At 35.8% G+C, this 12,515-nt stretch overlaps 2 protein-coding genes across 2 annotated transcripts; both read right to left on the reverse strand.

Moving 5' to 3' along the window:
- Window positions 1-1,574: 1,574 nt before the first annotated feature.
- LOC112715814 (phosphoglucan phosphatase LSF2, chloroplastic) lies at window positions 1,575-4,605 on the reverse strand. Its single transcript, XM_025767636.3, has 4 exons — window positions 3,259-4,605; window positions 2,845-3,050; window positions 2,342-2,512; window positions 1,575-2,122 (listed from the first exon to the last, which is right to left on the reverse strand). Exons 1-4 carry the CDS (start codon window positions 3,530-3,532, stop codon window positions 1,919-1,921), a joined length of 855 nt encoding a protein of 284 aa, XP_025623421.1. The 5' UTR covers window positions 3,533-4,605; the 3' UTR covers window positions 1,575-1,918.
- A 3,773-nt stretch (window positions 4,606-8,378) lies between these two features.
- Window positions 8,379-10,642, reverse strand: LOC112715815 (adenine/guanine permease AZG1). The gene has a single exon (XM_025767637.3). The coding sequence runs from the start codon at window positions 10,383-10,385 to the stop codon at window positions 8,616-8,618; it is 1,770 nt and encodes a 589-aa protein (XP_025623422.1). The 5' UTR covers window positions 10,386-10,642; the 3' UTR covers window positions 8,379-8,615.
- Between the last annotated feature and the right edge of the window lie 1,873 nt (window positions 10,643-12,515).

Raw genomic sequence — 12,515 nt, forward strand, 5'->3', positions numbered from 1 at the left:
TTAAGAACAGCCGAACCGAACTGACTTCTCAGACTGAATCTAAACTGGACGGTTCACAGAAGACGACGTCGTTTCGTTACTTGAAAGGGGGAAAAGGGATTGCACACGTTATCCCCCTTCCAACTCTTTCCTGCAGAAAATAGCTACTTCCCCTAGCCTCCGCTGCAGAAAGAAAATCCTAGCCTCCACCATCACTTGTCGCCGTCTGTGGGAGTGGTACACTGCACCCGCCGTTCGTCGCACCTAAGAAATTCCGCTGTGGTGCTCCCGTTTCTATCCCTGTCTCCTCCGCGTCCGCTGCTCGCCTGTTCGATTTCTCTGTGCTAGGCTGCTCGCACCTCCGTTCGCTAGTGAGTGGTCTAGCTCTGCATGGTGGTTGTTGCCCGCCGTCCGTGCCTGTAGTTGTCGATTCTGCCTCCCAATGTCACCCGAGTGTCGTCGCAGTTACTAGCTTCTCGTGGTTCGGCTTTGTCGTCGCCGGCGGGAGAAGGAACTCGTGGGGACTCCTGATTGGAAACTAAAAAACCGGTTAACCCAGACAAGTCCAAAAAAACTTTTAGCCCATTTCCTTTTTAATGTTATATTTGTCTAATTTTTAACCACAAGAAAACTTGTTCTGCACACTTGCATAAAAAAAATGTGACCCAAGCCCAAAATTCACTCATGACCACATACACAGAAAAAAAAATTAAACTTGCCCAATAGCCCCAAGATGCCAAAAATAATTACCATCTAATTAGACTTATTAACTTTTCTGCAAAACCGCTGCTTCTCCCTGACCTAGTGTCCCATCAGCTGAACTTGTCACTATGGCCAACCAAAACGTATTCATCTAAGAAGCTTGCCACATAATATCCACAGGTGTGGATTTTTTTTTCCCATCCACGCCATAAAACTTTTCTTTATAATACTCACTCCTCGCCGTACTTAATTCTCAATGGTGTCGTGAATCTACAACGAAGTTTTTCATTTTCCTCTCCTTATCCTCTTCTTTCTTCTTCTTAAGGCGGTATTGTTGGAAATAGACCAGTTTTCAAATTTCATATTATATAAATTTTCATTATTTTATGGAACTCAATTGAGAGTAATAGTGTTGGCAAGTCATTAGTAGATATTGTGGTATGAATTTTGTGTAGTTTGATGTTATTTTATTGTGTACAAGGGTTGGTTTTTGGTTTAAGTTTGTTCTGAAAGCTGCTTGAGGTTGCACGGCCTCTGGAAATTTACACGGTCTGTGAACTTTCCAAATAGTTAGTTGCTGACAGGATTGGCTATTAGATCAACAAACTATTCTGGATTCTCATATATTATGATGAAGTCTAGTACATTATTTACAAAATTGATTTATTTTTCATTCCATACTATACAAGTTATATATGCCTATGAATGTGCTTGGAAGTTGGATGTATTCCCAGTTTCGATGGCGTGATTGCATCTTGAACCAACCCTGCAAGTTTCCAGGATATGCATGAATCTTGTTAAATAGAAACCTGTCAATCATGACACAGAACCTCCATGAAGGTGGGAAGAAGAGATGAACACCAAGAAAAAAAACAGAGAGCAAATCTAAGTGCTAGTGAGCGAATCTGAAATCTTTATTCATCTTGTCTTAGTCTATACGCTGAAACTAGCTAGCTAGAGTAAGTGCTAACTTCTATCATAACTGACCTGAACTACTTGTTATTAACTTAATAGCAGAATGCAGCTAGTTTTAGTATGCACAAGCTATAACCTAGATATACTACACCAGGCTGTATCATATACACTGAGCTATCACAAATATAGCATTGCATCGTTACATCATATGTTTTTTACATGAGTTGATAACAGTTGGCACATGAATCCAATAGGTGATGTTTTGATCCAGAATGCAAACACATGGAACCAATTTTCATAACAGGAACACTTAAGTAAGTTTTCAAGTTCCACGAACGGAGCGAACGCGATCTTGAATCAATTTCCTCTCCCACTCTGCTATATCTTCAAATGCATGATCTGGAAGAGACTCAAATGGCTCCTTCCATGGATCATTCTTGGCCAAATCATAGGTAGCTCCTCGTATTGCTCTTTTATTAGGTCCACATGGTCTCTTTGAAGTTAACAACTCATATGCGGTATTTAGCTGTCACAAGAAAGATAACACATTCTTTTCTTGAAAATTAAGACTTCTTAAGAAACTGTGAACTAATCTGTCATACAGATTAAAAATACCGTTTTTCCATAACATGAGCTAAACCTCATATCTAGCAAGAAAATTAGTGCAACCATAACATTACACTTAAAAATATCAAATTTGATAATCATTTCTTGAATCAAAGATAGGTGGAAGTTTAGAACTCACATTCATGTCATAGAACCAGAACAAATAAGCTATTGCCACCCCTGGTGCTCTCCCAAGTCCAGCAGTACAATGCACATAAACTTTTCCTTTTCCCTCTGAGATTGCCCATTCCAATGATGAGACTGCTTTAGGTAGAACATTTCGCAAGGAGTTTGGATCAAAGTCTATTGCCTAATAGAATAGATTTATAAAATATATCAAGCTGTGAATTATAATCCAGTCTCAGAGAAGCAGGCAAAGCATTTAACAAACTCACAACTCTTTCAGAAAAAGGTTTTCTAACACATTTAAAGCACAATGTCAATTGCACCAAAAGTATATGGATCCTTGAGTTAGCCATACGTTGTATTAACCAGATAGGAAAAATTAAAATCTGTATCTCATGACAATGCCATTAAGCAAGATAAGTTGGCATTGTTGTATATACTTTCATAAAATTCAGAGCGGGTATTATTTTCTCAACAAAATTGACTGAAATGCAGGCTTGTAGCTTTCTTACTTACCGGCCTCCTCATATGTCGAACATCGAGTTCATGACACCTCCTTGTTATCGAATTCAAGTCTATTCCCCAATATTCTACATCCTTATCCTGCTGCAAGTTCAGAATGTATGTCACACCCTCTTCCTTCTTGAGGTGATCGATGTCTTCAGGTTTCTGTGGTTGGGATCCCACAATGAGATTGTCAGTTATAAGTGTGTAATTCATACCTGAAATAAATCGATCACAGATTGCATCAGCAGCAGCAATCATATTACTGATGCTATGCATTTTATATAATAGACACAAATTAATACAGCAGTAACTGTTCCTTCTAGCACCTTATACAAATTGCAAGTAATTAACAAAGGAAACCCATCATTATATCAAACAGTTGGCATTCATAACTAACAAATAGGGAAAAAAGAGGAAACTAACCCAGATCGTGGTGATACTCATAAGGATTTCTCATCATTCTCTTCATAGCAATATTGTAATCTTCCATTCTGTCCTTGGATTTAGAGGCAGTGGTATTGCTGGTGGAGAGTTTGTGCTTCTCATCAATGCCATTTTCTGATAGCTTCTTGCAGCATATCCGAGTGAATCTAAGAGAGTAGTTAGGAACCACAAAAGTGCATGGCGATTTGTACCTCCTAAGTACTTGTGTGTTCAACAAAGGAGATCCTGGTACTGAAGGAAGCATTTCCATCATCTTCTTCTTCTAGTTGGTTTCTGTTTCTAAGCGAGATTATATATATGTCATATAATTGATGAAGCTTTATTTACCGAAATACCCTCCAATATATGAGGTGGCTGATGCTGTAGCAAACTAGCAATGACACCAAGAAAATGGATCCTCCCAAATAACTACCAGTGTTGGTCAGTCCATAAAGCTTGGTTTGTTTTATGGGTTGGGTCATGCTTACTCTTTCTGGGTATATATTAAAAAGCCTGTCCATGACCGAAAACAAAGAAAAGAAAAGCCTGTCGAAGAAAAAAGAAGGGATGGGGCATCTATAGATTACTAGACTGCCATATCTGTTGGGTACATATGTAATTAGCAACTTTGGTTGGGTTGTAGTTAAATAATAGGAAGTAATGGGCAATGGTAGATGCTTGAGTAGTATGAAAGTGAAAAATTGAAAATTCTAAACCTGAATTTGGTAGCAGCGGATTAGGGGGCTACCGATAATATTCTACGGTTAATTAGAGGTATGCTTGGTTTGTTATTATCTGGAATTTGACATGCATTGTCGTATTGTTGCACTTATTTTCTCTTCGTATGATCTTTGTGTAATGAAGCAAGATATTTTCAACCGAAAATAAAAAAATCCTTTCGGTTACCAAAAAAGAAATATGTAAAGAAAAAGGCGACTAAATGTATGAATTCTCTAGTCAGTAACAAAAGTATGTATGAACATAAAAAAAGGGATGTCTTCTGTTTAGGGTTGAATGTGCAGTCAATTTGTTGGATCAGATCCAAATAATTGTAATACTTACTCACTTGCAACAAAGATTGTCTAGTTGACTTTCCCTCATGGGTTAATTATATGGCACTAGCTAGCCACATGTTGTATACAGACTACTCGATCTACTCTAGTACTCTTGATGAATCATATCATTTATATAATGTATAAAGTACTAGTTGTACAACAAATTGAATCTCCATATACAGTCTCTATTGTTTGAAGTTACTCACCCTCCAGGCATCCTATGTCATTTCACATTTACACACCTAAAAGTGGTTTTTGGACACAACCTAATTCAAATATAAAAAATAGAGTTATAATATTGAAATTTCAAATAAGTATTTCTATGAATTATATCTTCCGTTTATTTATGAAGTGAAACTTTAAATAACGTTGGGTCTTTTGATAATAAATACTGATATGCAGCTCATAAATTTTGGATAAGAATTCATGAATGTAATTCACAAACATACAACAATCTATGGTAGAGAATAAGGCTTCCCTTGACCCACATGAATGACATGCCATTGACTGCTTGTGGGTGACAGCTGAATTGAACAAGAATCTATCAACTCTACCTTAGCGTGTGCACTCTAATTATTATTATGATCCCATTCGATTAAATCCATTTGTTGAAGTGATAGAGCTTAAATCAAGGTTTTTAACGTTTATATTTTTGTAAGGATTTCTTAATCTCACTCTGTCACTTTCACATTATTAGTAGATAGATAAGGTATTCAATATGGGAGCGGGACTCAAAAGGTTTCTTTGCATTATAGTGCACCTAATCCCACTCTTGATGTTTACTTCTTTTGTGTTGTGTGCCAAACTGCCAATGCAATAAAGCTTTAGTCTTATTTGGTGCCACCACTGCCCTGTTTTCTCCGGCTTATTAATTATAAAAAATTGAAAACCACATCTCTTTCAATGCCACTAATTCTTGAATGAGAAATTAAAGAAATGATCCTACATATGTAGCACAATTATATAAACGTGTAAACTTTTCATATCAATGAGTGCAAAGTCCAGTGATCATTCCTTAGTATTTTCATTATCTATATATAGGATTATTATTGTTACAAGAACAATTGAATTTTCAATATAACGTAACCTTTCATTTGCATGGATATTAATGTAGCAAAAACAGAGAAACATCGGCAGAAGTTTTACACTAGAGAACTGCTCTGAGAACTGAGAAGCTTAACGACTGGAATCATATAAGTTTCTTCAGTATTGAGCCCACATTGTTTCCTACTAATCTTGTTTTTCCGAAACCTAAACCCTTATGAGAGAGTTGTTGATTTTATTTGATCAGTATCTTTCACGTAAACTAATTTAAATTGATTGAATACTTAATTCATTCATCTACTTAAAAAATATAAAAAATTTAAATTTTGTCATATATATACTGTCATTCATTGGCCAACAAAAATCCTTAAATAAAACTCAAATATTTAGTATACTAATTCTTAGTTTTTACCGAATTCAATAAATTTAACATTTTAACTCATAGGACGCATGATAGGTGTACTAGAAAAGGTTAGTATTTTATTTTTATACATTTACTTTACAATTATTGATTAAACTATTATTCAACTTCGTTTTACTTATTCAAGATATTTTTAACTATAAATTTAAATAAATAAAAAACGTGAGAAGATCAATATTTTTCTGTATTTATTTTATGTTGAGTCGATATTATTTAATTTGTTTTACCATAAAAATATTACTCCCCTGAGATTCCTTAAATTAATATCTCAAATACCAATTTGAATACAATTGTTTGCGGATAAATATAAAATGATGGAGGTAGGGTTTGCTAGGTTGTTGCCATTTATGACTATCACGTGCCTGTTAATTAAGAAATGGTGATTGGGTGTCATTTCATATGAGAATCTTCCCACTAGCCTCTTCCTATGGCAAACACTAACTAACAGGACTACCAACCAAACCAACCATATATTTTGCGTTGCTTTGAGAAAGGGGCAAAGTCTTCTGATCTTTTGGGCTATCGAGAGTTTGACACAAAGCCATGTATATTAGTTGTTGCAATTGCATGATCAAATGAGCAACTAGCTACCCAAGAATATGTTCTATCCACTCCAATTTAATTTCTGTGCATTTCAATCATCACACGGAATCTTAACAATCTAATGAAACAGGAATTCATTTGGGAATAAGAATTAAGTTTAGAAGCCAATAATCAATCTCATTAAACTAGTAGAATCATGCTGTCCTCTCGTACTTTGGTACGTGTTAATCCATTAATTTTTGCTTGATTTTATTGGCAAAAGCTTATAGCCAGCTTTGCTTAATTAAGATGAGGTCCAAGACAAGTGGATGGTCTATGTTTGCTTTATTAATTCTCCACTACAAACTGTCTACTTCTATTGCCTTGTCATGGTGACATTATCCTTTTAAGTGGTTGATGCCTTCATGGAAAATTAGAAGGAAATAATTTTTCAACAAAAGATATCGTTATACTTGTATTTTAGGTTTAAATAAATTTTTGTTCCTTAAAAAATACCTGTTTTTTTTTTTGTTTTTATAAAATTAAGAATATCTTTATTTTAGTCTCTGCCATTAGTTTGCTATATTAAGTATTGACATGAAAGAGTAATAATAACGACATGAATTAAAATAGAGATCAAAACCAAAGAATAAGTATTTTATAAAAATAAAAAAAAAAACTTATTTGAGTCCGTATTTTATTTAGTAACTTCTCTAATTTACTAATACCCTTCTTAATTACTTAGACCAGTTAACAATAAACATATGTAAATTAGAAGGGAAAATTGATGTCATATATTAGCTGAAAATCGTATTAATAGTTTTATTTATTTTAAACTGTAATGTACGAATACGAATATAAACACGGAACAAGATATCACATGAGATATCTTGACATATAAATTTTAAAATTTTATAAAAAAAAAAAAAAACGCGCGCGCCCACACACATATATATATATATATAATATAATATAATATAATATAAAGTATTGTTTAGATAAATTATAATAATATTTTGATATTTTATTGATATTAAAATATATATTAATTTTTTTATTATTGTTAATGTCTTATTTTAATTATATAAAATATTTATTGTTTTACTAAAAAATAATATATATTATTTTTAAATTTATTTTAAGAATGCATGTTAAGAAATAAGAATAAAGTTGGATATGATGACACGTGATTTAAATGTGTCTAAACGTATTCGAAATTTTTTTTTTATTTTTTATTAAGACATAATTAAATATAATAAACACGCATGTCAAACGAGTGTTGATAAATATTGTGTCTAAAATGTGTCTGATATGCGGATAAGACAACTTGACAAAATTTCCACACTTCATAAATTTTAATTAGTTGTGCAACTTCTAATATATATATATATATATATATATATATATATATATATATATATATATATATGAAAAAGTATAGTTAAACCACTCTTAATCAACTAAAAATGGTCGAGTATATACAAACAAATTTCAATGATGATATAAATAACTTTTTCTCGATAAAACATGCCAGAACATTAATAATTAAGTTGAAACAATTAGTAAGGCACTAACGCTTATAAAGTTCAATTGTGATACTAAAAAAATCACACGTTCATGCATGTGGAAACTTACCCATTAGTCACACCTATGACCTATGTATTAAAGGTGAAAAAATCTTTCGGCAATTTTTTTTATTTTTATAAAAATAAAATAAAATTCTTGAACGTGTTGAGCAGACCAAAACAAATATGGTATTCATAAAATTCTGTCTTTGTTATGAAGTAGAGCATATGCCGGAGTATAAAATAGAAAACTATTAGCAAACAAAAAACAGAGAAGGGTCAAAGATAAAAGAGCTTTCGGAATATACAATTAATAATGGAAACCTACCATGCAATTTGGCTGAATCCGAGGCACAAAAACTTGGGAGGAAAAACGATAGTAACTCCAAACAATGACGAAAATGAGTGAGACATGTTAGAGAAAACTCAAGTCCATCCACAATTTCCTCCTTTATTTTCTTTAGCTCGGAGAGAAAATAAAAAATGCAATTCTATATTAACACAAGCAAGAAAAAAGAGTAACAAAGGTATACATTAACCATTAAAGGAACCAAAGCATGTATTCACAATAATAATCCCTATTACCTAAAAACTATAATTGGACATTAATTGAATTCAGAAGTGGTTCTATTACCTAAAGGTCATAAGAAGACTACTTAGTGGTACTGTGTGTGAAAGCCTAGCTTCCTATCAAATTGTCGTATGAATGAGAAGCTAATAAAAATAAATAAATAATCCAATAAAGCAAACCTAAACATGATGTAATTGAAGCTCTTTAACAGAAGATCCATTACTTTGAACCCCAAGATTATGGGAATTGGAAGAAGGAGGAGGAGGAGCATTAGATGGTTTGAGAAAGAGGCCATAGTGACCTAAAAGCATCGAAAACCAGTCCCAAAGGTTCAACATTATGTAAGTGCCAATCCCACCAATAAGACCATAAGCAATGGAATACGTTAACGGCATCAGTAACAGCGTCACAAACGCCGGTATCGCCTGCCTCATATCATCCCAATCGATCTCCACCACCGATCTCATCATCAGCACACCCACCAGTATCAACGGCGGCCCCACCGCCCACGCCGGTATCGACGCCAACAACGGCGTGAAGAAGAACGCAAGAAAGAAGTACCCTGCCACCGTCAACGCCGTTATCCCCGTCCTCCCTCCTTCCCTTATCCCCGTTGAAGATTCTATAAACGCCGTGACTGGAGACGTGCCGAGCAGTGATCCCACGACGATGGACGTGGCGTCGGACATGAAGGCGAAGTACTGACCCTGGAAGTTGCCGTTGGCGTCGACGAAGCCGGCGAAGCGCGCCATGGAGTATAAGGTTCCGGTGGTGTCGAGAATGTCGACATACAAGAACGTTACGAGGGCTTCCCAGAAATGCCCTGTGTTTATGCCCTTGAAGCTCAGCGCTCCCGCGGTGCTCTTTATGCTGTGAATGTCGACAACTTTTTTGAAATATTCGTGGGCGGCGTTTCCGGCGTCCGTGTTCGGAAACGCCGTTACTTTCGTGTTACGGAACCAAGATACCGCGGTTACGAACACGATGCCATAGATCATTGCGCCTTTTATGTTCTTCACCAGGCAGTAACCGATTATGATGAAGCCTACTAGGCCCAGCCACAGTGTTGGGCTTTCCATTCTGTCCCGGAGGCAGAATATGTCGCCGGAAACTGTGCCTCCAGGGATTAGGCTCACGGTTCCGTTTGCCGCGGCGATCACGGGTGCCAGGGATGCCCGAGATGAGCTCGGGCAGCCCGCCAGGGTTACTAGTGTGGAGGAGCTGTAACCGACCAGGCCTATTCCTTGGTTGTTTTGAAGCCCGATGAAGGCAAGGAAAAGCCCGATTCCGGCGGAGGAGCTGATCCTGACGGGCTTAGGGACTAGCTTGGCGAGCTTGGCTCGAAACCCGATCGCCGAGAGGAGGAGGAAGATTAGGCCTTCGATGAATACTGCAGCGAGTGCGCTCTGGTAGGAGACGTTACCGGAGCCGTGGAAGCCCACGACGGTGTAAGCGAAGTAAGCGTTTGTGCCCATGCCTGGTGCCAGGCCCAAGGGAAGGTTGGCGAAGGCTCCCATGATGACGCAGCCAATGAGGGAGGAGGCAACGGTGGCGACGATGAGGTCCTTGCGGGTCTTCTCCAGGCAGGCCGTGTAGCCCGGGTTTACCGGGTCGAACTTGCAGGAAACGTCGGGCTTCTTGATGGAGAGTGAGGGTCCGGTGCAGTTAGAGAGTGGGATGGAAGGGTCAGAGCAGAGTGGTACGCAGTCGGAGACAGAGCACGTGCCACCGGAGTCGGTGAGGATGGAGGCGTTGACTGCGAGTATGTATGCCATGGTGAGGAACGTGGCGGTGCCGGCGCGGAGCTCGGTGGTGAAGGTGGTGTTCCGCTCTGAGAGCTTGAAGCGTTTGCCAATTCTGCTGTCTGCAACATAAGCGTTAATGCCGGAGAGAGGCTTATTGTGGGCTTGGTGTTGTGGGAGCCCGGGGCCCTCGGCCTCGGTTTCCATGGGCTTTTCTGTTATTATTACGAGATTGGTGTGGTTTAATGATGTCAAGGTTTAATGTACGAAAGAGACAGAGGGTGAGACTGAAACAGAGCAATAGAAGAAGAAAACAGAGTCAGATTTCATTTCTGGCTTTGCTCTTCTTTTTTCCGTAGCGATAGATTCCTATAGGGAGGGGGAGGGGATCTTTTTTATACAAGTCATACAGTTGCCACAAAGGGTATCAAAATATTTTAATTTGTTGAATTGTTTAAATATTTTCCATACCTGTACCTGTCAACCTATCAGAATTATTTTTGGTTGAAAAAGTCTAGGTAACCAATTTCGATATAAATCAACTTTTTTTCTTTAATTTTAAAATTTAAAAAATTAGGATAATAGATTTTTTTTTAAATAATGGATCTATTTTTTAACTAACTCTCTAGAGTTAGTTTAACTGTAATTAATTTTTGAGGCTTGCTACACATACAAGTCTTATAAGTTGGTACAAGTCCAACAAAAAACACGCATTACACTTTCATATTTAAGAGTAAATAAACGCACATTATTCAACCACTTCCTGTTTGCAAAGCGTGCTACTTACCATGCATTATAAACGACTCTTCTTCTTCTTCCTCCATGAAAATGAGTTTCTTGCCAAATTTGAAGATAATGGAACTTCAGAAATACACTCAAACGATTACAGAAATACACCCAAACAGTTGTAGGAATTCACCCAAACAATTATAGAAATACACCCAAAGGATTACAGAAATACACCCAAAGAATTTAAGAAATACACCCAAAATTCGTTGAAGTGCAACCTTATGCATAATTCAGAACTCTTTCTCTTTCTCCTCCTAATCTTCTGCTTCTTCTTCTTCAAAAATGATTTTAGAGCTTGATGTCAAAAAATAATGGAAATCGAGAATAACGAAGAAAGAAAATAGAGAGAAAAGTACGTAATTGAAGAAGAAGAAAGAGAAGGTAAGAAACGAAAGAAAAGAAGAAGAAGAAGAAGAAGGTGCAGTGAAAACGTGCATTAACGGTTGAAGAAGGAGAAAGAGAAGGTAAGAAACGAAAGAAAAGAAGAAAAAGAAGAAGAAGAAGAAGAACGTGCAGCAAGAAGAAGAAGAATGTGCAGTAATGGTTGAAAAATGAGAAAGAGAAGGCAAGAAACGAAAGAAAAGAAGAAGAAAAAGAAGAATAAAAAGAATGTGTGCAAGAAGAAAAAGAAGGTGCACTTGTAAAGACTTGTATAAAAAACGCTTGTATATAGAGAATTTCTCTTAATTTTGTAAGAAAATCATTTTTATCATCATCATGTTTGGAAGGAAAAAAATTAATTAACGTATAAGATTATATCAAATTTTTAAATTTTAATAAATAAAAAATAATTTTACAAATTCTATTTTAAATATTTTAAAAAAAAATTTATTTTTTAAAAACTACAAATACAAATTGATTTACAATTATATTTTCAAAAAAATTTTCCTAACCAAGCCTTAGATGCACATTTCTTTGGTAGATTGATGTTTCTTAATAATAATAAAAATGGGCTCCATTGATTTCCATATAGCAGATATTTAGGTATCAACATTACGGAATTTAGTATTCCATTTTGAAATTTTTTCAAACAATTAGGTCGGAGTTTGATGAATACAAATGTATTTGCTCCTATTGTGTTTACACCTTGACGCATAGCATAGCACACCACCAAATATGTTCCTTTATTCCTCAGAAATTCAAGTTCAGTATTATTAGCACATGCATGAATGATGTTTGAAGATTATGTTTCTTGTAGAGTTGGGTTAGTTGATGGCACTAGCTATTTGACTTTGATTTTCGGTTTTTCTTTCTGTCTTTCATGAATCATGACTATATTAATTTTCATTAATAATTTCATCTACTTATATATGTTTAGCATTTGTACTTTTGTAGTAATATGCAGGTGTGAACGCCAGTATAATTTTTCCCTCGCAGCTATTTATGGTCTAAAATAAAATTAAAATCCACCTAAAAGGCAACTATGGATAATCAATTGTTGACTAATTAACCATATTAGGCTATTAGCTGCTCCACTTGGCGCTGCAATTTTTTTTTTTTTGTGATGGCACATAGATAAAAAAATTAATAAAACATCAACAAAATTTA

This window comes from Arachis hypogaea, chromosome 10 (genome assembly GCF_003086295.3).
Source record: "Arachis hypogaea cultivar Tifrunner chromosome 10, arahy.Tifrunner.gnm2.J5K5, whole genome shotgun sequence".
Taxonomy (NCBI): Eukaryota; Viridiplantae; Streptophyta; class Magnoliopsida; order Fabales; family Fabaceae; genus Arachis; species Arachis hypogaea.

Bases quoted from the DNA above. Each gene is read 5' to 3' on its own strand.
- LOC112715814 (XM_025767636.3), bottom strand. From the start codon at position 3,532: ATGATGGAAATGCTTCCTTCAGTACCAGGATCTCCTTTGTTGAACACA. The intron at 3,051-3,258 runs GTTAGTTTCCTC...GATTTATTTCAG, and splicing joins TGAGTATCACCACGATCTGG to GTATGAATTACACACTTATA. The intron at 2,123-2,341 runs GTGAGTTCTAAA...TTCTTGTGACAG, and splicing joins TCTGGTTCTATGACATGAAT to CTAAATACCGCATATGAGTT.
- LOC112715815 (XM_025767637.3), bottom strand. From the start codon at position 10,385: ATGGAAACCGAGGCCGAGGGCCCCGGGCTCCCACAACACCAAGCCCAC.